General features: G+C 39.4%; 2 protein-coding genes across 3 annotated transcripts in view; both read left to right on the forward strand.

Annotated features, from left to right (window-relative positions):
* Positions 1 to 18540, forward strand: part of Rsbn1 (round spermatid basic protein 1) — a 51257-nt gene extending 32717 nt beyond the window's left edge. Inside the window, exons 3-8 of the mRNA XM_005369752.3 lie at positions 5469 to 5606; positions 5896 to 6038; positions 10659 to 10826; positions 13240 to 13348; positions 14053 to 14526; positions 16505 to 18540. Coding sequence (XP_005369809.1) covers positions 5469 to 5606; positions 5896 to 6038; positions 10659 to 10826; positions 13240 to 13348; positions 14053 to 14523 — 1029 coding nt within the window. The 3' untranslated portion in view covers positions 14524 to 14526; positions 16505 to 18540. The remainder of the gene's footprint in view (positions 1 to 5468; positions 5607 to 5895; positions 6039 to 10658; positions 10827 to 13239; positions 13349 to 14052; positions 14527 to 16504) is intronic.
* A 2015-nt stretch (positions 18541 to 20555) lies between these two features.
* Positions 20556 to 23379, forward strand: part of Phtf1 (putative homeodomain transcription factor 1) — a 39013-nt gene continuing 36189 nt past the window's right edge. For both annotated transcript variants that reach the window (XM_005369753.2, XM_026777370.1), the window contains exons 1-3: positions 20556 to 20906; positions 21176 to 21250; positions 21868 to 21924. In XM_005369753.2, the coding sequence (XP_005369810.1) occupies positions 21206 to 21250; positions 21868 to 21924 (102 nt within the window). In that variant the 5' untranslated portion in view covers positions 20556 to 20906; positions 21176 to 21205. The remainder of the gene's footprint in view (positions 20907 to 21175; positions 21251 to 21867; positions 21925 to 23379) is intronic.

Consider the following 23379-nt stretch of genomic DNA (forward strand, 5'->3'; position numbering starts at 1 on the left):
CCCCCCACTCCTCTCCCCCTCCCTCTCCAGTCCAATGGGCAGTCAGGGTTCCCTGCCCTGTGGTAAGTCCTATGTCCTCCCCCCTCCAAGGCAATTATTATAAAGAAAGTATTTAATTGGGGCTGGCTTACAGTTTCAGAGGTTTCAATGTTCTAACCATGGTGGGGAGCATAGCAGCATACAAGCATTCATGGTACTGGAGAAGTAGTTGAAAGTTCTTCATCTAAGCTGGGTGGTGGTGGCATACACCTTTAGTCCCAGCATTCAGGAGGCAGGCAGAGGCAGGTGAATCTCTGTGAGTTTGAGGCCAGACTGATCTACAAGAGCTAGTTCCAGGACAGCTAGGACTGTTACACAGGGAAACCCTGTCTCTAAACAAACAAACAAACAAAACAACAAAAAAAAAGAAAGTTCTTCATCTGGATCCTCAGACAGCAGGAAGACAAGAGAGATTATGGGCTTGAAGTCGACTTTTTAAACCTTTTGGGACACTTCCCCCACCAAGGCCACGCCTTCTTATCCCTCCCAAGTAGTGTCTGGAAGTACCTAGTAGTGCCTAAGCATTCAAATATATAAATCTATGGGGCCATTCTTCTTTTTTTTTTTTTTTTTCGAGACAGGGTTTCTCTGTGGCTTTGGGGCCTGTCCTGGAACTAGCTCTGTAGACCAGGCTGGTCTCGAACTCACAGAGATCCGCCTGCCTCTGCCTCCCGAGTGCTGGGATTAAAGGCGTGCGCCACCACTGCCCGGCAATGGGGCCATTCTTACTCAAACCACACAGTATGCACGCCTATAGATTTGGAGCTAGAAACCACAGAAGAGAAACATTTTTCTTTCTGGGTCTGAGTCTAATTCTTTGCATTTACCACCAGATCTCATGACTTCATATTCCACTTCTCTTTACAGATAGCATTCCATAGTGCCACTGCAGATCTTTATATATATATATTCATCAGCTGTTTCTGTTGTTAGCCATTGTGAACATCATGTCAGTGAGTACGGCTGAGCAAGTATCTGGTGTAGCATGTCAAGTCCTTTAGGCATAACAACGTATAGCTCAGGTCATATAGTATATTTAATTTTAGTTTTTGAGGATTCTCCAAACTGACTTCCAGAGTGGCTTCTAGTTTGCAATCCTACTAACAGTAAATGAGGGTTCCCTCTTCCCCACATTCTCTCCTGCATTTGTTGTTGGTTGTGTTGATCTTTGCTATGCTGACTTGGGTAAGATAAAGTTTCAAAGTTGTTCTGATTTGCATTTTCCTTACTGCTAGGAACAATGAATATTTTTTTAAGATGTATTTTAGCCATTTTTATCCTTCTGAGAACACCATTCAGAGACCCCAAGCTCATTTTTTTAAAAAAGGGTCATTTGTTTGTTTATTTAGTTTAGTTATCTGGATATTAATTCTCTGACATATCTATAGTTGGCAAGATTCTCTCCCATTCTGTGAGGTTCCTCTTCATTCGGTTGTTTCTTTAGCCATGCAGAAGCTTTTTAATTTTAAGAAGTGCTGTTGCCAGTTGTTGGTCTCAGTTTCTGGGCAAATCTGCTCTAATTTGGAGAATTCCTTCTTATAATTATATCCTGTGAGGAACTGCTTATGTTTGCTCTAGCAGTGTCGGTGCTTCCGGTTTTACATTTAAGTTTTTGATGCATTTGGAGTTAGTTTTGTGCAAGGTGATAGATACAGACTTAATTCTTCTACATTTGGACATGTAGTATTCTTAGCACAATTTATTTTTATTTTTTTATTTTTGGTTTTTTGAGACAGGGTTTCTCTGTGTAACAGTCCGGGCTGTTTTGGAACTTGCTTTGTAGACCAGGCTGACTTCGAACTCACTGAGATCGCCTGCCTTTGCCTCCTTAGCGCCGGGATTAAAGGTGTGCACTACCACTGCACACTTTTAATCCCAGCACTTAGCACCATTTACTGAAGATGCTATCTTTTCTCTAATTTGGCAACGTTGTCGAATATCAGATGACTTATATATACTCAGTGTTTGGGTCTTTGATTTGTTCCATTGGTCTTCATGTTTGTTTTTGTGTCGTTGGTTTTTTGTTACTATAGCTTTTAATATCTCTTGAGGTCTGGAATAGTAATCCGTCCAGCATTGTTCATTTTGCTCAATATTGTTTTGGCTATCCATAGTCCTTTGTGGTCCCATTTGAATTTTAATATTTTTTCAATATTTTTGTGAATAATAAGATGGGGATTTTGATTGAGATTGTATTGAATCTGTAAATGAGTTTTGGCAGGATGCTCATTTTCACAGCATTAACTCTACCAGCCCATGAGTATGCAGTGTTTTTCCATTTTCTAGTATCTATCTCTTCCTTCAGAGGTTTAAAGTTTACATTGTACAGGTCCTTTACTTCCTTGGTTAGGTTTTAATATATTTTCTTTGAGGTTATTCTGAATTGGAGTGTTCACATTATTTTTTTCTCTGTGTGTTTATTATTGGTGTATAGAAAAGCTATTAATTTTTACAAACTGATTATATATACTGTGAATATATGATACATATATATATATATGTATATATATACTGAGTATATACTCAGGTATTTATTCTCTTGAGCTGTTTCTTTTTTGTTTTTTAAATTCCTTGAATTTGTTAAAGTTTAAATTCTGTGTCCTGGGGTTTATCTAGGAAAATTTCATTGGCAAACATTTCTATAGGACTGGTGGATCTTAGGGGGAGAGAAGGATACTGCCTCTATCTTTCATACTGTTTCTATTTTTGTTGGAAGTTCTAGTATTGTGGGCTTCTTTTGTCTGTGTTTGATATGGTCAGTCGGTTGGAACACAGTATATGTAGGTTGTTTTGATTCTAAAGATTGGGCATTGCTTAGGTGGAATAATGTTAAGTGGACACAGAGGTTGGGGCTGGCATCCAGAGTTTGGGGGTAGATCTGGGGCTTGGGAAGAGTATGTAGAGGGTGGACTCACCTGGCAAGATCCTGGTACAAGTTGTGCAGAGTCTGGCTGGGAAGACAGGTTGGAATATGTCTTGTGAATGGCCTGGAGGATTATATGGGTGGGTTATGTCCTGACCAGAACCTGGAGACTCTGGTCCAAACAAGCAGAGGTGGCCAGACTAGTCTGGTGTATTAGATGTGTTACCCTTACACATGTTAGTCAAATGCTCTTATCTCTTACTGTTGTTATTATTTTAATCTAGTTATGACTTTAAATCCAACTTGTCTAATACATGTAAATTTCATACACTTGATTTCTTTAAGTGGAAACCTTGTTTAGATTTGTCTTCTCATTGGCCTATTTACTTACCTAGAGGAATGTTGAAATTATAATGATTGGCAATAATACCATGTGAAAATTGGAAGCTAGCAAAGGTTAGAGTGTATATTAAAATGTGGCAAATCATACTGTTCTTTTGGAATACTAGATAAGAAGGAACTTGATCAGATACAAGGAACTTAATTAGATACAGAATATAGCAGGGTATGTATAATAAATTCAGAAAGAGAAATAGACCAACTCTGCAACTAGAGGAGGGTGCCTGGAAGGAAGCTAAGGCTACATGAGGATTTTGAACTTAAAGGAACTGCTTGAAGTATTTAAAGAGGAAAGCTGAGTGGTAAAGTACCTTTCCTTAGGCGATCATTTGTAGACACCATGTAGGATGGCTCATGGCAAACCCCATGTAAGGACAGTGATTTTGAGATTTTTGCAATTAGATAAGAAATGATTATTTCTTTCATTAAGGCATGACTTAGAGGGATAAAATTTGTTATTTAAGGGATGAGGAAAAAGGGCTTATAAATTCCTAATTTGGGAATTGAGAAAATGATTAGCATTGCTTGGTGAAGCAAATATAGAACTATCACCTCCCTCTCAACAAACAAGTTTAGGAGTAGAAGGAAAGCTTAGAAGAAAATGTGCTCAGTGTTGTAGGTGCTGCGTTTGAGTGTCCACGGTCTGACTGAGAAAGGTTGTACCTGCAGAGCTGACTCCCGGGGACAGGTTTTATTTAGAGAATTAGATACAGAATATAGCAGGGTATGTTTAATAAATTCGGAAAGAGAAATAGACCAACTCTTCAACTAGAGGAGGGTGCCTGGAAGGAAGCTAAGGCTACAGAGGACTAGAAAACACTGTGATTTGTCTGTGGGGGGTCATTAATGATCTGGTTTTGGGCGAGCAGAAGCCAGATTGCAATGCCATGAAAAGTGAATTAAAAAGTGAGGAGAATTGATTAAAAAAAAAAAGGAACTAGAGACAGATATTACTGAAGCAGTATGCTTATGTGGGAAAGGTATACCTGGCTACATTTGGTGACACATTGTAGGATTCTCAATTATAAGCGGATTTAAGGGACAAGGGATTTGTTGGCTCCCGACTGGAAGCGTTCAGAGATAGAACTGATGCTTTGAATGTTTCAGACTCAGGGCTTGTTAGGCATCTGGTGCAAGGACTAGGATAGAATATGAATGAGGGTAGACCTTGAGGTCTAAGCTAGATCTGAAAGAAACTTAAAGCCAGAGGAGGGCTGAGACTCACAAATAAACATAGGTAAAGTGAAGCCAGAGGCTTGATTTAGTGTTAAGAGATAAAGTGGGAAGGCTGTGGTTGTTCCAGAGCCTTTCTCTAGTTATGCTAACTTGGTTACAATTTTCCAGATAGACTAAACATTACAGTGCACAGAATCTGGTTCTAGAATTTTAATTTTCTTCCTTGATCATGCTTATGCCACTAAGTAAAAATCTATATAATAATATTAATTTGGGGCAGTTATTTGAAGTCAGCATTAGTACTCAGAAAAGTGTGAGCCTTATAAAATATGAAGGTCCTGATAAGCCAAGAAGCTTTTCTTTATGTGAATGAAAATAAACTTGGTTATACTCAAGTTCTCCTCTTCTGCCTTTCTTCACTCCATCTTCCCTTTAGGTTTTCTTTCTTTTCTCTTTTCAGACAGCAAAGGGTGCTTTACTTTATTCACATCCTATCAGTTGGCCTAGATACGTGTATTTTTGAATTGTGGGTAAGTTGGGTGCTGTTAATATTGTGCTGTTTGAATTACGTAAACTTAAGAGTAGCATGGTAGCTTGCTATCTTTCCTAAAGTTTAAGCTAAGGAATATACAGTGGGCATGAAGGATTAATGTGGCTATGGCATTTTCCCCCTTTGTCTTGCTAGTTTTATTGCTTATTCTGTCTTTTCTCTTCAGAAAAAATTAGTTTCCAATATTAAATAGTTATTATTAGCAAAGTCTGTTTTAATGTCTTTCTTTGAGGTGTTGAACTTCTAGGCTAACCTTCATGTTAAAAAATTTCTGTTTGTGGCTGACTTTACAGTATGATTTGGTGACTACAATAGTTAACTTTGTTGAAAGAACTGACCATTGAATTCTCAGTATGTAGGTGAAATTAATACTGGTAACAATACTCAGTTCTAATTCTTAGTGCATTTCAATCCTTTTTCTTTTCTCTTTCATTTATCCAGGTCAACAGGACATATTGCTGTGGTACGTACCGAGCAGGTCCTATGCGGCAGATAAGTCTTGTTGGAGCAGTCGATGAAGAAGTTGGTGATTATTTCCCCGAGTTCCTTGATATGTTAGAAGAATCACCATTTCTAAAAGTGAGTGTTTATTTAGACTATTAATGTTCTGGTCATCATTAGACACTCAAGTGTTAGAGTATTAAGTTACTCTTGCTTACTAAAAACAAATTTTATGCACTAGTTGACAAAGAACTGTTTAGAAAAGTATTGGTATTGAGTACTTCAGTTTTTTTATATGTTACTCTGAAATACGGCTTTTACTTTTTCATATATAGATGAGATATGGTTTTTAGTATTTTTATTTGAATGGAAATAATCTGTAAATAGTTTAAAATTTTAAAATGTGACTCATTGCTTTGGTTTCTAGATGACTTTGCCCTGGGGTACACTTTCTAGCCTCCAACTACAGTGTAGGTCTCAGAGTGATGATGGGCCTATAATGTGGGTGAGACCAGGAGAACAAATGATCCCTACAGCAGATATGCCAAAGTCACCCTTCAAAAGACGACGGTAAGTAAACATCAATTTTGCTCAAATAAGCAAAACCATCCTTTTTATTGGGTGGCTTATAAAAATGATCGTCATCTGAGCATGGTTTGGAAGCTTGTCTAGATTTTTGAAGTTCCTTTAGGTAAAATTCCAAGTTGTCATTTTTCTAGTTCAGATAACCTGCTACATAATCATCAGTCTCCTGAGAAATTGATTTTTCTTAAAACTTGTATCCTAACTGCCTATAGGGTTAAAAGAGCAAACCCTCCTTAGTGTAGTCTGTACAAATCTTTGATAATACAGAACCTTTGTATCTGTTTCATTTTCTCCTACTATACTAAATTTAGTTTCCAAACCATTGTCTTCCATTGCCCTTTGCTCTTGTTCTGATCTTTCTATTTGGAATTTCACCTCCCTCCCACCTTCCTCTTTGCCTAGCACGTTTTTAGTAAAGCTTCAGAACTTACCTTGAATGTCACTTTTATGAAGCTTAGGACAAGCTAATTTGGTCTTACAACATGGTTCCTTGATGATCTTTTTACTGTTTTTGTTTCTTAATAAATTTTGACCTCTTTGAGGTTAGGGACTGTTGTATTCATCTTTGTCATCATGATTCATTGTAGGAAACCATGGTTTGCTGAGTGAAATGTGTACCGTTGTATAGACCTGTGATAAATCATGTGCTAACATATTTCTCTTTCATACACATAAAACAAATGTAGATTTACTCTTTTATTTTAGAAAATATTATTCAGTGAGATTAAAAATAATTAACATCCCCTTAGGCTATGGAAATAGCAGTTTAAAATTAGGCTGGACATGGTGGCATATACTTTTAATTCCAGAACTTCAGAGACAGAGGCAGGTGGATCTCTGTGGGTTTGAGGTCACCCTGATCTACATAGTGAGTTCTAGGCTACTGGGGGCTACATATTGAGATCTTATCTCAAAATAAATAATATTAAAAAACACAACAAAAACCCAAGAGCTCAAAATTAGTTTTAATGGATTAGTCTTAACTTTAACATAAAACTTACAGGAGAACACTACCAAATGATAAAATAGTTTTAGGACACTTAAGATGATCCATGAAAACCATGGTAAAAACTTGAAGATGAAATTTGGGAATGTAGCTCAGACTGCTTGCTGAGCATGCAGGAAACCCTGGATTCCACCCCTAGCAGTCAGTCCTCTTATTCAGGTGTGCTGGAGGCAGGAGAATCAGAAGTTCAAAGACATCTCCAACTTCATAGTGAGTTTGAGGCCAGTCTGGGATATATGAGACCTGTCTCACAAACACAATATATTAATGCAGTATGTAAAGCCCAATAATTAATTAATCAAAAGTTTTGCACAGTATTAGATTATAGCAAAAATTTTTATTTATTTATTTATTTTTTTTTCGAGGCAGGGTTTCTCCATGTAGCTTTGGAGCTTGTCCTGGAACTCTCTCCATAGACCAGGCTAGCCTTGAACTCCCAGAGATCCACCTGCCTCTGTCTCTCCAGTCCTGGGATTAAAGGCATGCACCACCACTGCCTAGCTGATTACAACAATTTTTATATATTATAGTGATGGATCTTAAGATTCTAAATTCTTATGTACTATATACATTTTGCTGTATATTTCCAAAGAGAAATGAATGCTTGATTTTAAAAAGGAGAAAAAGATTAAAAATATGGCACACATGCTATGCTAAATGGGTATTCTTTTTTCTCACCTACTTTCTGAGTAATTAGACAAAACCTATTTTATCTCGTTCCTTCCAGCTCTGTCAGCTGTCTTCACACATTATTGAAGTTAATTTATTCTGCTTTAAAATCATCATTAGGTTTTTAATGCTTTATCAATAGGTACATTCTAAAATTGGATAGATAGCAATGACATTTATATTTACTTAAGATGTAATTACTAAAGATTCATGTGGTAGGCTAAAAATTATATTCTAAGTCCTAGTATTAGCACTCACAGGAGGAACATAAGGATTTTTCTCTCATGTCACAATTTAGTTTTATATTTGGGTTATACTTTTTTAAAATTTTGCTTTCACTAAAGTTTATCATTATTCCTTTTGAGGTAGAATATATACTTGAGTATGTTCTGTATAATTTCTAGTTTTTTATATAGCTTAGCAAAGTTTATATTTTTCTGGAACTATCTGTCTGACTTCCACATATAGCTATTATGAAGTATTTTCTTTTTCTCTTTATGCATTTTGTGTATGTGTATGATATCTGTGCATGTTTGTGGGGGGGGGGTGCACCTACCTGTGCATGAGCATTGATCAAAGGAGGGTGTTTCATGTCCTGATTTATTTATTACTCTTCACTGTATTCCTTTGAGACAGGGTCTCTCAGTGAACAAGGTGCTAGACTAGTGGCCAGCAAGGTCCAGTGGTTCTCCTTTCTACACCCTCATAGCATTGGGTTGCAGATGCACAAGTGTGGCCGTGTTAGAACTCAGGTCCTCATGCACAGCGAGCACAGAGTCGTTTCTCCAGATCCCCACCTCCAAATCATACAAATCATGAGATCTTTCTAGAGTTTCTATAATACTATCAGTTTTATTGTTTATATTTAATGGACTTATAGTAATTTTATATATATATATATATATATATATATATATATATAATCCTGTGTGATAATTTGGTATATATCTGTAATGTATATAATGATCAAGTCAGAGTAATTAGCATTTCCATCCCCTCAAACACTTCTCATTTCTTTATGTTGAAAATCTTTCCACTCTTCTAGTTACGTTGAAACAAATAAATTTTGTTATTCACTTTACTGCACTATAGAAAAGTCTTGTAGAATGGTCTATATAATTGAACTTAATTGTGTAATCTAACTGTAGAATTATTATCTAATTCTATAGTTTCCCTTTTCCAGTCTCTTTATCCCCTCTCTTTACTAACCTTCCCTGCCTCTAGTGCTACTGATAAACTTGAAGCTATTTTGTATATACCATTTATATCTTGAGCACATTTGGAGACAGGTCTGTGTTCTGCCCAGTGTGGAAGGCTCATTAAACAACTCTAAACCCAGCTAAGGCTTTACTCCACCAGCAGTGGCTGTTGTCTTCCTAGGTTTATTTCCTTTACTTAACACATTTTCAAGAAACATTCTAAGGAATGGCGGATAACGATGAGTCAGCATATTCTTTTATTTTCTTTTTCTGTCATTAACTTTAATTGATAATTTAGTTGGAGTGTGGAGATGCATTTTCCAATTTATTGTTATCACTGGATAGGTCCTTTTAGAAAGTCCTGTCTGTTTTTATTTCTGGGAGTTCTAACATGCTTAATTTCCTTTGCTCAGTGTATGTGTATCCCCTCCACTCCTTTTTCCCTCTCCCTCCCTTTCCTTTACTCTCTCTCTCCCTTCTCCCCCCACCCTCTTACTCCTTTTAGCTGAAGAATAACACTCTTGATTCAAGTGCCTTTTCTTTTTCTTTTTAAATTATATCCTTTTAATTTCAGACATCCAATATTTAAATATATATTTAGTTTGTTTTTATTTTATATGCATTGGTGTTTTGCCTGGATTCGTGTCTGTATGAGAGTGTTGGGTCCTCTGGAACTGAATTTATAGACAGTTATGAGTTGCCATGTGCATGCTGGGAACTGAATCCCCAGACCCTCTAGAAGAGCAGCTAGTGCAGACAAAAAGGCAACAGACATTGGAGAAATTGGAATCAAAGGAGGCAGTCACAGTAATGATAAGGGACAAAAAAATTAAGTAAAACTGAGGAAGGCAAGCCAATACTGGTCTTTGATGTTATTGTTACTGTTTTTCGAGACTGGGTTTCTGTAGCTTTGGAGCCTGTCCTGGAACTAGCTCTTGTTGTTGACCAGGTTGGCCTTTAAACTCACAGAGATCCACCTGCCTCTGCCTCCTGAGCGCTGAGATTAAAGGAGTGTGCCACCATCGCCCGGCATGACTGGTGTTTGAATGCGAACTGCCCCATAGACTCATATATTTGAATGCTTGGTCCTTAGTTGGTGAAACTGTTTTGAGAAGGATTAGAACATGTAGTTTGTTAGAGGAAATGTGTCACTGGGATTTTCAAAAGGCCACCCTAGGCCAGTCCCGTCTGTCCGTCCGTCCGTCTGTGTCATCGTGCCCCCCCCCCCCGCCCCGTTCTCTGGTTCTCTGCCTCCCAACTTGCACATCAGGATGTCTACTGCAAAACTCCCCTCTATGACAATCATTTTCCTTCTCCTGTCTGTATTAGTTCCTTTTCATGTGGGAGGAGACCAAATGTATGCTGTTTGCTGCCTGGAATAAAGTCCTAGTAGAATGTTGTGATAGTTGTAAATGAGTAACTGAGCTGAAGCCAAAAAAGCTTAGAGCTTTAAACCTTTAAACACACTGTCCTTGTCTAGAGAAATTTCATGCATTCAGAGTTGTCATGTGAGCCTAATAAAGGTATAGTCTATAGGGAAAGAGGAAATAACAGTTATCATTTTATGTAGTGTATTATATAGTATATGGTATAATGCTAATCTAAATCATTGGACTCATCTCAAACCTCATTTATGCCTAGTACTGTTAAAAACCTTTTTACATTACTGCTGTTAATTTTGCTGTTTATTGCTTCATACTTTGCTTTGTTTCACAACCAAATCAACTATAGATCAATGAATGAAATTAAAAACCTTCAGTACCTACCTCGGACAAGTGAACCCCGAGAAGTCCTCTTTGAAGACAGGACAAGAGCTCATGCTGATCATGTAGGTCAGGGGTTTGACTGGCAGAGTACGGCTGCTGTTGGGGTTTTGAAGGCTGTACAATTTGGTGAATGGTAAGTTAAAGGACCCAAACTACAGGGTTGGATAATGTCTAAGAAAACGTGGATTCTGTTTAAAAGTTTTAGATCATGGTGAAATATGTATAACAGCTTTCCATCTAAACATTTTTATGATAGAAGTGTACTATACTGCGATAAAACAATGCTCTAGAACTTCTTGTCTTGCAAAACTGAAACTTGATGTCTCACAGCTACTTTCACCTCACCATCCGGATGTAGATCGTGGGAACCATCACTGTGTAATCTCCTGCCATTTCTGCTTTTGCATAGAAATGGAAGCATACTTCCCCTGTCCTTTTCCTTTTAAGAAAAGTAATCCTAGTGGGCCAGTGAGGTGGCTTGAAGGCGTAAGTCACAAACAATGCCACAGCAGTTTGGAATTATGATTAATAGGGTGGTATTTATTTAAAGGGGAAAAAACTTACAGATCACAGTCAGCCCTCTGCGCAACCAGGAAGGGAGTCTAGTCGCTGGCGGAGCAGGAAGTGAAGAGAGAGAGGAGAGGGAAGTGGCCGCTTTTTTAAAGGGAGCGGAAGGACCTCCCGCAACAGTGGCTTACTGGACTAAAGGTGTTTGCTGTTAGGTCTGACTACCCGAGTTCTGTCCCTAGGACTCTGACCTCCACACACTGGTATATGCATATATACAAGCACACACACAGATATTAATGTGTTATAAAATTAATCATAGTGACAAAAGGAAATTATTTTTTATATACTTATTATTTTGTGAGTGAGATGTGTGTGCCACAGCAGTTGTGTAGCAATTAGACAACTTGTAGAAGTTGGTTTTCTCCACCTAGGTCCTAGGGATTGAACTCAGGAAGTTAGGCTTGGTGGCAGGGGTTTGGGTCACATTCAATCCTATCAGGGGTCAAGGTCAGTGACTCCTCCCTGCCTCAGTGGTTTTGAGTACAAAACCCTGAACGATGAAGACTCCATCTTACCCTTATTGGTCCTGCCCCCTTGGGCTGGTGGAGCCAGGCAGGGTGGTCTCTGCGGTAACAGAAGAGCTCCTGGAGGCTGTTGAGATGGTTCAGTGGGTAAAGAGAATCTCGCTGCCAAGCCTGGTAATAAGTTCAGCCCCCGAGGCCCACATTATAGGAAAGAACCAACTCCTGCACAGGCACCATTGCTCATAAGGCATCTTGACAGTTCCCGTTTTTTTCTTCTTTTTCTAACTTAGCCATTTCTATTATAATAACATCCCTCAGAGTTTACCCATGTTGTAGCAAGTATCAGACTTTATTTCCTTTTAAGGTAGGTACAGTAAATTTTACACACATGTGCATGCACATGCACATGCACATGCACACAGACTCATGTATACCATTTTGTTAGTCCACTAAATAGGTGTTTGGGTTACTTCTACCATTGGCTCTCTGATTGTTAGTATAGGTATATATGTATCTCTTATGTCCCTGGTGTTCAATACCCAGAAGTAGAGTTGCTTATTAATATGGCAATTCTGTTTTATTATTTTTGAGGAACTGCTTTACTGTTTTCTGTAGTGGCTGTACATGTTACACTGACCTAGAGCTTGGTTTTATTTGTATATTTGAATTATATATATTTTTATTTTTTAAAGTATTTTTAATTTTGGTTTTTCAAGACAGGGTTTCTATGTGTAGCCCTGGCTGTCCTGGAACTCACTCTGTAGACCAGGTTTGCTTTGAACTCAGAGATCCGCCTGCCTCTGCTTCCTGAGTACTGGGATTAAAGGAGTGTGCCACTACTGCCTGGTGACAGCCTGGTTTTATTATAACAAAGCTCAAGTTCCCTAATGAGACAACAACAAATGCATCCCATTTAGAATAAAACTTAAAAAACAAAATAAAACAAAACAAAAATCCCAAATTGTCTGATCCAGGGTCTCACTGTGTAGCTCAGCACTGCCTTGAACTTGTTATGTAGGTCAGGTTGGCCTCAAACTTAAGATCCTTTCTTCTTGGCCTCAGCTCCCCAAGGGCTGGGATTGTGGGTATGCACCAGCATGAAAGGTTGCTGTGAGGCTAGAATAAAAGTATTTATTTTTAGTGATTATTGCTTGAATTTTTTTTAACAACTTACCTCATTTTTTTTTTTTAAACTCTACTTATGTGCATTGACAGTTAGCTGCCTGTGAGTGCTAGGAATTGAACCCAGGTCCTTTTGAAGAGTAGCCAGTGCTCTTAACCGCTGAGCCATTCTTCAGCCCTGATTTTTGTCTTTTAAAAACTTTCTATTGATTTACTTTTATTTATTTAGTTTTTGAAAACTGACTAAAGAAGTGCACTCTTAATCTTTAGAAAAGAGACATTTTATTTATTTGCTCATTTGCTAAATGTGGCATTCTAGAAGCTGGAAAAGTGAAATTGTAGTTTTTCATTGTGGATGCTAGTCCCTAAATTTTGTCTTATTAATATTAGGAGTGACCAACCTCGCATAACCAAAGATGTGATTTGTTTCCATGCTGAGGACTTTACTGATGTTGTACAGAGACTCCAGTTAGACCTTCATGAACCTCCAGTTTCCCAGGTAATAATTCTCACATTCTCATTATTCTTTCAGTGATACATTGGAAACAGCATTTGAGTCCATTTTATTAGGCATTTTAATTTATAATTGGAGTCACAGACAGTAAATTTAACTTTATTTTTATTATATTCTGTGTGTGGTAGAGAGCAGAATCTTTGGGATGGAGGGTGGGCCTAAAGAAGGATCCAGCTGTTCACTTCAGACCATAAGCTGTCTCCCTTAGTAATCTCACTGTGCTGCGGCCTCAACTACAAAATGTTAGAATATATGAAGAGGAAGATTATGTGTGGTGAAGATACTGATATAGCTGGCAGTGGTAGCTCATGTCTTTCATCCCAACGCTTGGGAGGCAGAGGCAGGTGGATCTCTTGAGTTCTAGGCCAGCCTGGTCTACAGAGTGAGTTCCAGGAAAGCCAAGGATACACTGAGAAATGCTGTTTTGAGGGATTAAAAAAAAAAAAAGATACTGATATTTAGCTGCACTTTCAAGGATTTAATGATTCCATAGGCTATCTCCGCAGTCTTTGTTTAAGAGTTATAAAATAAATGATTGAAAAGGGCTTTCCAACAGTTTTGTCCTGTCAAGATTTAATTTTTGTTTTAGAACAGTTTGCCATACTGTTTTCCTGTGTGAATTAGGATATTTTGTTTGAATCATTACATATTTTAAGGTCTCATGCAATTTCTTTTGCCTTTCTTTTTAGTGTGTACAGTGGGTGGATGAAGCAAAACTAAACCAAATGAGGCGAGAAGGAATTCGCTATGCTAGAATTCAGCTTTGCGACAATGATATATACTTCATCCCTAGAAATGTCATTCATCAGTTCAAAACAGTGTCAGCAGTGTGCAGCTTAGCCTGGCATATCAGGCTTAAACAGTACCACCCTGTTGTGGAAGCCCCTCAAAACACAGAAAGCAATTCCAACATGGACTGCGGTTTTCCTGGAAAGCGAGAATTAGAAGTTGACTCCCAGTGTGTGAGAATAAAAACTGAATCTGAGGAAACATGCACAGAGATGCAGGTTTTGACAGCTGCTCCATCGTCATTTCCATCTCCATCAGAGCTTCATCTGCAGGAGCTGAAGGCTCAGCCTATTCCAGTTTTCAAGGTGGAAAGTAGACTGGACTCTGACCAGCAGCACAGTCTGCAGGAACATCCAAGCACTCCTGTGTGATATGTACATATTCAAACACATTTTTTAACTTTTTTAAATTTTGATGTGAAGTTATAGTTTTATAACTGGCTTAAGTTAAGTTTTATTGGAGAAATCTTGCCTATAATTCTATAAAGAGAAATGACATTCCACAAATGTCAAGCATATCTTTTTTACACAGATTATGCAAAGCTAAGAGTTGTATCCTATCCCGTTAGTACAGTATGTAATAGTGGGTCTGCTGCTACTTTCTGTTTTAAGGTGTGAGGTAACAATTCAATCTCTTCTTCAAATCAAAACCAGAGTTCTCTGGATTAGCAGGTTCTCACTTGGTAATGATTCACTTCCCTTGGTTTTATCTTTCCTTGTCTCTTACCATATTTGCTTTATGTGGTAGAAAGAAGATTTATGGTTTAATATTTGTGTCTTCATGGCACCTCGTCAGTTTCCACAGTAAAATGGCATTGGTTGCAGGAAAGGCTTCTGCATCTGGTACATGGGCATGTTCTAGCCACAAAGAAGACATAGTTTCTAAAGAAAATTGAATGGCTCTCTGGTCCTTAGCAAAAGAGGAAGCACAGCTCTTCCAATCCAGGCTGTCTTTTTGTGTCCGTTATTTAAAACCCAGTGGATATTTTAATTAAACAAAAATCTAAAGATGGATAGTTCTTGGTTATTCATATCCATGGCTCATTAATTTTTTTCTAGGATATATTGTAACCATGGAGACTATTTTGAGCAAAAGACATAATGTTGATCCGCTGTTCTGCTTCCTAGTATCCTCACGTTTCCTGTGGATACTTGCCCTAAACTGATGACAAATATCAAAGTCAGAGATGCACACCAGTCTCACTGATGAGGGCTGCCGTATCTGAGCATCAAACTAAAGAAACTATTCTTGTGACTTGGCATCTACTTTAGAAACACTTCATAATTTTATCTGGTGAATACCTGGGTTTGTTCATTGTCATCTGTGTTGCTATTTTCTAGTAACAGGCAGTAGACTTCCATCCTAGAGTTTCAGGGGAGCTGAAGCTCAGGGTCTGGATAGTTACTTTGTTTTCATTATAGGCCTTTTTTCAGTAGGCCTCCTTCATATAAGTAGTGTGGACTTTCTCTTATTTGGAATGTTCATGTGCTATGCATTCTACTTTCTCTTAGTTAGTAACTCAGTAGGCCTTTTGTTTACTAAAGGAAGAGTATTCCCCACACCTAAGACCAGATTCTTGTATCTACCTGGTTACAGTGCAATTTGATTTTTTTTTCTGGATGGTGAGATTTGAAATATTTGCATTAACATAGGCAAAAGAAAGAGATGCTGCTTTATTATGTCTGTCACCATGGAACTTAGCTGCATCTTTGGAAATATCAAATATGAATTTCTCTAAAATATTCTGAAATAGGTTAAATCTTATATAAATATTACTTTGTGCAATATTGTTGTGTAGTTAAATGCATATTAGCAAAGTATAGAGGTCACTGTGTAAACCGATAGAAAAGTAACCATCAGCAAATACTACAGTGATTAGTTAGAATCTGTATTATTCCTTATATATATATGTATATGTATGTATTCTCTGTTACAAAGGATGAAGACAAATAAATAGGGAAACACTTCAATGTAAACCATTTATGAATTGGAAGTGATGTTGCTTTTAGTTATCTTTGTAAATAAGGTAATTAGAATGGTGTGAAAGGTAATGTGATTATTACAGGGGTGTTTTTAAATCCTGTGCATAAATTCTAGTTTATCAAACTAGTTTTTAAGGGACCTTTGAGGGTATTTTTTGTTGTTGTTACTTTGTGGAGAAGGGGTTTATCACAAAATGAATGGGTTTGGGTTATTTCTTATTTCTATTTTCTGTCCAGAAGAATTTCATAGAGCTTTACTAGGCTGTGCAAAGAAAAATTCTTCTCAGGCAACATTGCTTTTAAAAATAATCATGAAGTGAAAAAGTTGTTAACGCAAAAAGTTTTATTTTTGTTTTTCTTGTCTTCCAAGATCCGATTTCCCCATCTCCCACTTGCCATCCAGCAGATGCCATCTGTCATCTAAGCTGGTCACTACTAAAAACAAGGAGACTGTCTCCTGACAGCCAGCACTGTGTGTAATCACTCAGGAACCAGCGGATCTGCAAAGACCTACAATCAAACGCAAATCTCCATTTTCCTTTTTGCAGAACAGTCTACCCTCACCTCCAGTAGAAACATATTAAAAGAATATAAAAATGTTGAAAATCATGTACTAATGAAGTCATTGTATATTAGATTGCAATAGAATGGAAAGAAACATTTAGCTAGTAATGTATCTGGATACTCTGAATGTCCTATGTGAGTATTAGATTTTGATAGCATGCTTTAAAGACTGATGAATATAAAAGCAGAAGTTTTGAGTTTCTTGCTGCTTTCAAAGCTGTCCTAGTTGAGCGATACAAATGATCACAACTTTTCTAAATCATTAAACTATTTGGTTTGGTGGAGTGAGGCATGGAGCAGTCTGGCATCCTCTGATTTGTAAGGTAGCTATGGCAGTGAAGTGTAACTGAAAGTGAAGCTGACCTTCCTTTCTGGTATGTTATCTGTTGTGCCAACCCTTGAGATTACTTGCAGAATGTGGCTATGTGTTTTAGTACTTTGTGGATCAGAGGGATATTTAAAATATGTTTATGGAAAGGACCTAATAAACAAATGTTCCTAACAGCAAATATAATGATTTTATGGTAACCATTGAAAAGCACTAAAGTCTTCCCCTTCCCCAGAGCTCATTCTATACTTATCAAGATAGGTTAGGAGTTAGGGTTACAATTCTGAGAGGTGTCCCAAATTCATGAAGCAATAATAATAGCCTCCATATTGGTTCCCTCTTCCAAAGTTTAACTGTTGAAAATGAATTCTTAGGCTTAATTGTACTTTCTTATTCAGTACTTACAAGTTTTGCTGATACATTATTTTTACTTAAAGACTTTTAGAAAGTGCCCTATCCCCTCAATCAGTTGAACTCTAAGTTCACTAATATTACAAGCTCTTGTATGGGGAAAGGAGCTTATTAAATCGTTTTCTAAACTTTAGGAAAAGATGTATCAGTCTTAACAGGCATAAAGATCTCACCTAATGACTTGAGAAACTTTTTGCATATTGCTTTTCCCTGTATAAATATTGTCTAGAAGGAGAGTTAATCTAGGAGTCCAAAATCCATGAAAATATATTCCTAGTGAGTATGTTCTTTGTCATTAATATTAGTCCATTATATTTCCATCTGTATTTGCCTTTAAAATTTATTTGTATTTATTGAGGACCATTAGGATTACTGAGTTTGTGTCTTTCTAATAAGTCTGTTTTATCCTTTCAGTAAGTAGCACATGCCAGAGGCTCACATTTGTGCTAAGTTTCATGTTTTCAAGGCAGTCTGTAGCTGTATTTACTGGTCATGCAAGTAGAGGAGATGCACACCACCAGTGTTTTTCTAAGTGCAAAAAGGACTTATCCTCATCCCGGAAGTCTGTTGCTTTAAAAGCAAGTATCCATAAATATTAATGGCCTTCCATTTTAAAAATCTTCATAAATTTTTTAGGATCCACTCGTGCATGTAGTTGAGACCATTGTCTCTTAAAATATAGCACTTTTCAATTCTCTCTAAAGAAATACTTATGTACTACTTCTATCACATGTAAATTTTCATGGAATAGTGTTTTCTGTGACTAAACTTCATTTTGATTGGCAGCTAAGACTTTTTTTTCCTGTGGCTTTAATTTATCTAAGAGGTCTTTGCATATAGATGAAATGTATAATTTGCCTGGCGGACTATTTGCGTTTGTGTGGCCTTAGTTTGTTTATTGACATTAACAAGTGTTTTAAAAGGTTTTTAATGAATAGTCTTAAATCTAAATTTGTGTGAATAATAATCCTTTTAACACAGTGCTTTTTTTGTAGCTGTCTAAGTGTGTTAAATTGTTAAGCTATTTCTTTGTAAAATAGGACAATGGAATGCATAGTTTTTTTTTCCTGTAAAGTATTTTTTTAATAAACAAAGTCTGATTTGTCCTTTACTGATGTCTCATCACAGAGTGAATAGCACCTGGGCCTTCTCACTGCCTTGGACCTGAGGACTAATGCCCCTCTCCTACCTCCTCCTTTGTGCCCGATTAGTTTTAAGCGTTTGAAGACAACCTTGAGCTCTCCTTTCCCAAAGAAAAGGTCAGAGAATCTAGATTGAGGTGCAACTAGTTTTGAAGAAAAGGGAAGCTTGCAATTGTGACAAGTCCTTACTGCAGCTTAAAACATTCACATGTGTTTAGAACTGCCTTAAGCTTTTTAACTGTAGGTATTTTTGAAAATGCATGGCATAATGATGAAGGTGGTGTTTGGTTTTCAGATGTGTGTGGGCTGCGGGACACAACAAAGTGGGTTCTTTTCCTCATGAAGTTTTGGGTGAACTCTAGTTGAGGTGCTTGCCCTGACAGCACTTGGTTCGCAGTAGGCTCCTCATCTCAGGGTATCTCCACCCGTGGTTGCCATGGCCAGTAGGAGGAGGTAATTATCTCGACAACACAGGGGAGAATCAGTTTCCTAAAGTCACCGGGAGTTCATTATTGGGAGCAGGGTGTTGAATGTGGTTTTGGGTTCAAAGTTCTGCCTTACACAGCAGCATCTAATAAAACACATTTTAACAGAGCTCCTGGAAAGTGATTTGCTACTCTACCACCTTTTCTATTTCCCAGCGCACTGCCCACGGCCCAGAAAACGGCCTTTGTGTGTTCAGCAATGGAGTCAATACTAATATACTAATATAGTGTTGATTTAGGTCTTAAACTTTTTTTTTCATTTACCAATTAGTTGGTTGCTGCCTTGAATTACAATGTTCAGCAGTACTGAACAGGCTTAGCAGCTTTTAGTTTACCCCTTAACAGTTAGGGGGTAAAAACTGGAGACCACTGCCAACGGTGAAGTAATTTTTAAAAATTATTACTAGGGGTGTTACTTTTTAGTAGGTTTGCATTATGGAAAACTTTCATTCGAAACTGTTTTAATGGTTTATAAGAATGCCTATAGGTTGAAGGCTGCCTCTTATCAGTCTCAAGTGATAGCTGTTATCTGTTATTAGCCTCTCCGCACCTAAATGCTTTGTGCCCGTGGCAAGAAAGGATACAGACTGAAGTGAGGGTCTCAAGTGATAGCTGTTATCTGTTATTAGCCTCTCCGCACCTAAATGCTTTGTGCCCGGGGCAAGAAAGGATACAGACTGAAGTGAGGGTCTCAAGTGATCGCTGTTATCTGTTATTAGCCTCTCCGCACCTAAATGCTTTGTGCCCGGGGCAAGAAAGGATACAGACTGAAGTGAGTTGAAGACAGTGGCCCTCGGGAATAAGCCATTAATGGTGCACAAAAGGTACAGAAAAGAGGAGCGCTGCTTAGAAATCCCGATATTCACATCAGAGTGCAACTGTCCTTTCTCGTGACCTGCTTCAAACACTAAAATCAGCCTCTACAGCCATTTTCTCCGATTTGGGGACTGTCCCAGGGCGGTTCGAGTCCTGTGCTTTCATTCTCCCCTAGGCTTGTGTGGGCACCAGAAAGCCCAAGCCCCAGAGCGGCTGAGAGCCGAGGGAGGGACTCGCTGAGCCCCAGCCCGACGTCCGCGTTCTAGGCCGCGCCAAGACACAAACATTTGCCCATCAGCAAGAACGGAGAAGCCGTGCGGAGGGTTCGGAGGCCTCGGGACCCCTCCCCACCCCGTTTCTGACTTCGTCCACCCGGAGGACACAGATATGAAGTAGACACCACGCTAAACGCTACAGACCCGCACAGGAGCCTCTGGGATATCGGACCAGCCTCCCGGGGATCGATGGGTGCTGGGAGGGCCGTTTCTGAGGTGATTTTCCGTTAAGCGTCTAGGGTTACTGGCGGCGCGGCCGGCGGCTTCCACCTCAGAGCCGCCTAAGCGGCGGGAAGGCGGCCGGGGGCGGAGCCGGAAGGCGGAAGCGGCTGCTCGCACCCGGAGCTCGTCGAGCCGCAGTCCCTGGCGGACGACGCGCGCCGCCGCTGCGGTCCGGGGCTGGCTGCTGGCTTTTAGCGCTTGCTGTGCCGAAGCGGCTGGAGAAGACACCCTTCCCGTTCCCTTCCCCTCATTTTCCAGTCGCTTCCTGGTTTCTCCCATGGCCCATTCGGCGGCCACCTAGGTCGGGCGTCTGTGGCTGCAGGCTGCGCGCCTCGGAGCGCTGGACTGCCGGCTGCCTCGGGCTGGGCTGGCCGCCGCGGTCTCCATGGTGACGGCCCCGCCGGTGTCCGGGCCTCTGGGGGAAGATGCGGCCTGCCGGGCCCGCCGCCTCGCCCCCGGCCTCCCTGCCCGGCCGGGGTCACTGAGGAGCGGGGGCCCGGCCGGCAGCCTGCCGGGCAGCGGGCACCAGGTGAGCCGGTGCGGGAAGGCGGAGGGCGCGGGGGGCCGGCTCGGGTACTTGCTGTCCCCGCGTCCACACTTGCACCGGAGGGGGCAAAGGCTTCTGGGTCGCCTCTGCGCCCATTCCCCCCACCTCCTCCTCTTCTTTTTCTTCCCGGCAGACAGGCAGAGAAAGAGCAGCTCATGGAGAGGCTGAGAGAAACGGCTTTTAAGCCATACCCAAAACGGGACAATAACCTTCAACTACTGGACTCACTGACACATTTCCTTCGTTTTCAGTGAAATCGTACTCTCTGACTGGAGACACAGATGGCCTCAAATGAGAGAGATGCCATTTCGTGGTATCAGAAGAAGGTAACAGCAGTAATTTTATTTGAAAACCATACTTCTGCAGAAAAACTCCCGTAAAGAATAGTTACTTTCCTTAAGTTTGGTAATGTCACATATTCTTATATAATATCTCAACATACTGAAAAAAATTGATGTGCCAAGTCATTAAAAACCTAGTTTCAGGTTCCAGGATATGAGCTGTAAGCCACCTTTCTGCGGGCTGCGTACACAAACTACCATGCAGTGCTTTGCTTTGCAATTTATCAAAAATTATTTTTATAAAGACAAAAATGAAATTCTTATCTGCATGGCTCAGATTGCTACTGTCGTCTGATTGAGCTGTCCCTACGTCTTACTCCTCTCTGATATTCCTATTGATATCTTCCTTAAGGAGTGGGGATGTCTTCTAGATGAGCTTTAAGATATTTGGGGTGTTGCCTTTTTACTTTGCAGATCCTGTCCTTTGTTTTGTTTTGTTTTTTTGATTTTGTTTTTTGGAAACAGCCCTTGGAAGTATGAATTTGCTATGTGGGAAACATATTTTTTCAGACAAGCATATTTAATAGAGTCATGACTCTGAGGTTTGACTTAGATACAAAGATTGCCTTTGCACCATGTAAATAGCCTGCTCCTTATTTCAGATTGGAGCATATGATCAGCAGATATGGGAAAAGTCAATCGAACAGACTCAGATTAAGGTAAATTGATTTCTTTGATTCTGGCTTTGTTATTGCTGTAAAGAGAAGAGTGGATCATACTTTTTAAAGACTATGCACTCATCCACCAAGTATGCATGGAAAATGATAAAGGACAGCTGATATGTGGCCTCCACAGCAAAAGTCCCAGGTAAATGGGAATATGGTTTCTTACCTCTGGTCAGCTTTTACCATATTACAGTTTAGATCCAGTATCGCCAGACGTTTATTCGAGAGAAGCTGGAAAACATGTTTTTAACAAAGAAATATCCACATTTTTTAAGAGGGTAGTAGTTCTCTTCCTCTCTTCCTCTTTTTCTCCATCTTCCTCCTCCTCCTCCTAATCATCCTAACTGTGCAAACCAAATCAAATTCCTGTTTGGCCTATACCTAGCGTCCAGCCCCAGTTTTCAATCAGTGGTTTAGAGGTGAGCCTTCAAGAACTGCGCACAGCTTTCAGTCTCTTCCCGCTAGAGCTGCTGTGGAACTCAGAATGCCGGCTGGTTAATTTGTAATCGCGGAGGGGAGGGTTACACTCACCAGATGGGAGTGAGAAATAGTGGTGTTGGTGCAGATTAGCCATTGCGTGGTTGCTGGGCAGCTATTTGTAATTTGATTTTCTTGAAGAAAAGCCCAAAGAAAGGAATGTAAATCTTGATTTAGGGTCTCACTCCCTTGGAAAATGTTAACAAATGCCAGTACATTCTTGGTTTGGGACTCTTTTGAAAAGTTCTGTTGCAGACTTTTATCAGCATGTTAAAAACATGGGTAAGTACAACTGATAGTGTTACTTATCTAAGTTACACTGATCCGACTAGACCTCTAAATATCTTTGGTGGTCTGTATTTACCCATTACTCAGGGTACCTTCCTTTATAAGTTAATCACCTTAAAAACTTGTTTGAGCTACTTGGAACACAACTACAGAATTTCCTACAGCTCTTCCTTATATTAATGGAAGATGGGGTTCAGATGAATCCCCACATTCCATTTTGTAACTGTCTAAATCTTGTCTAGTAATAGAAATGGCTGGACTGGGAAGTTAGGTATTGTTTAGTGATCTCTTACCTTGTGATGCTTAACATGTCTATGTGGTTTTGTCTGGGTTTTGTTTTCTTGAACCTTAAAAGGATTTTACCTCCTGCTGCAGAATAAGAAGTCCTTCCCAAGCCAATTTAGATTTTCATAACTTGTTTCCATGCATCATACCGTATACCTTTTAGAGCACCCTATCAGAGCTCTGTGGGGGTGGGGAGCACATGTGCGCAGTGTCGTAACTAATGTGTAACACATATAGCAGGTGTGAAGAATATTGGGAAATTGCAGGGCAGGCTTCAAGCACAGGAATAGCTGGCCAGCTTTTAAAACAGACTCCCATTTGCTTTGTGTGTGTCTTTTTGGTGGGTGGGATAGGATCTGGGGAGAGTTGGAGGAGAGGAAAGAGGATGGTCAAAACATT

This window comes from Microtus ochrogaster, unplaced genomic scaffold, assembly GCF_000317375.1.
Source record: "Microtus ochrogaster isolate Prairie Vole_2 unplaced genomic scaffold, MicOch1.0 UNK60, whole genome shotgun sequence".
NCBI lineage: Eukaryota > Metazoa > Chordata > Mammalia > Rodentia > Cricetidae > Microtus > Microtus ochrogaster.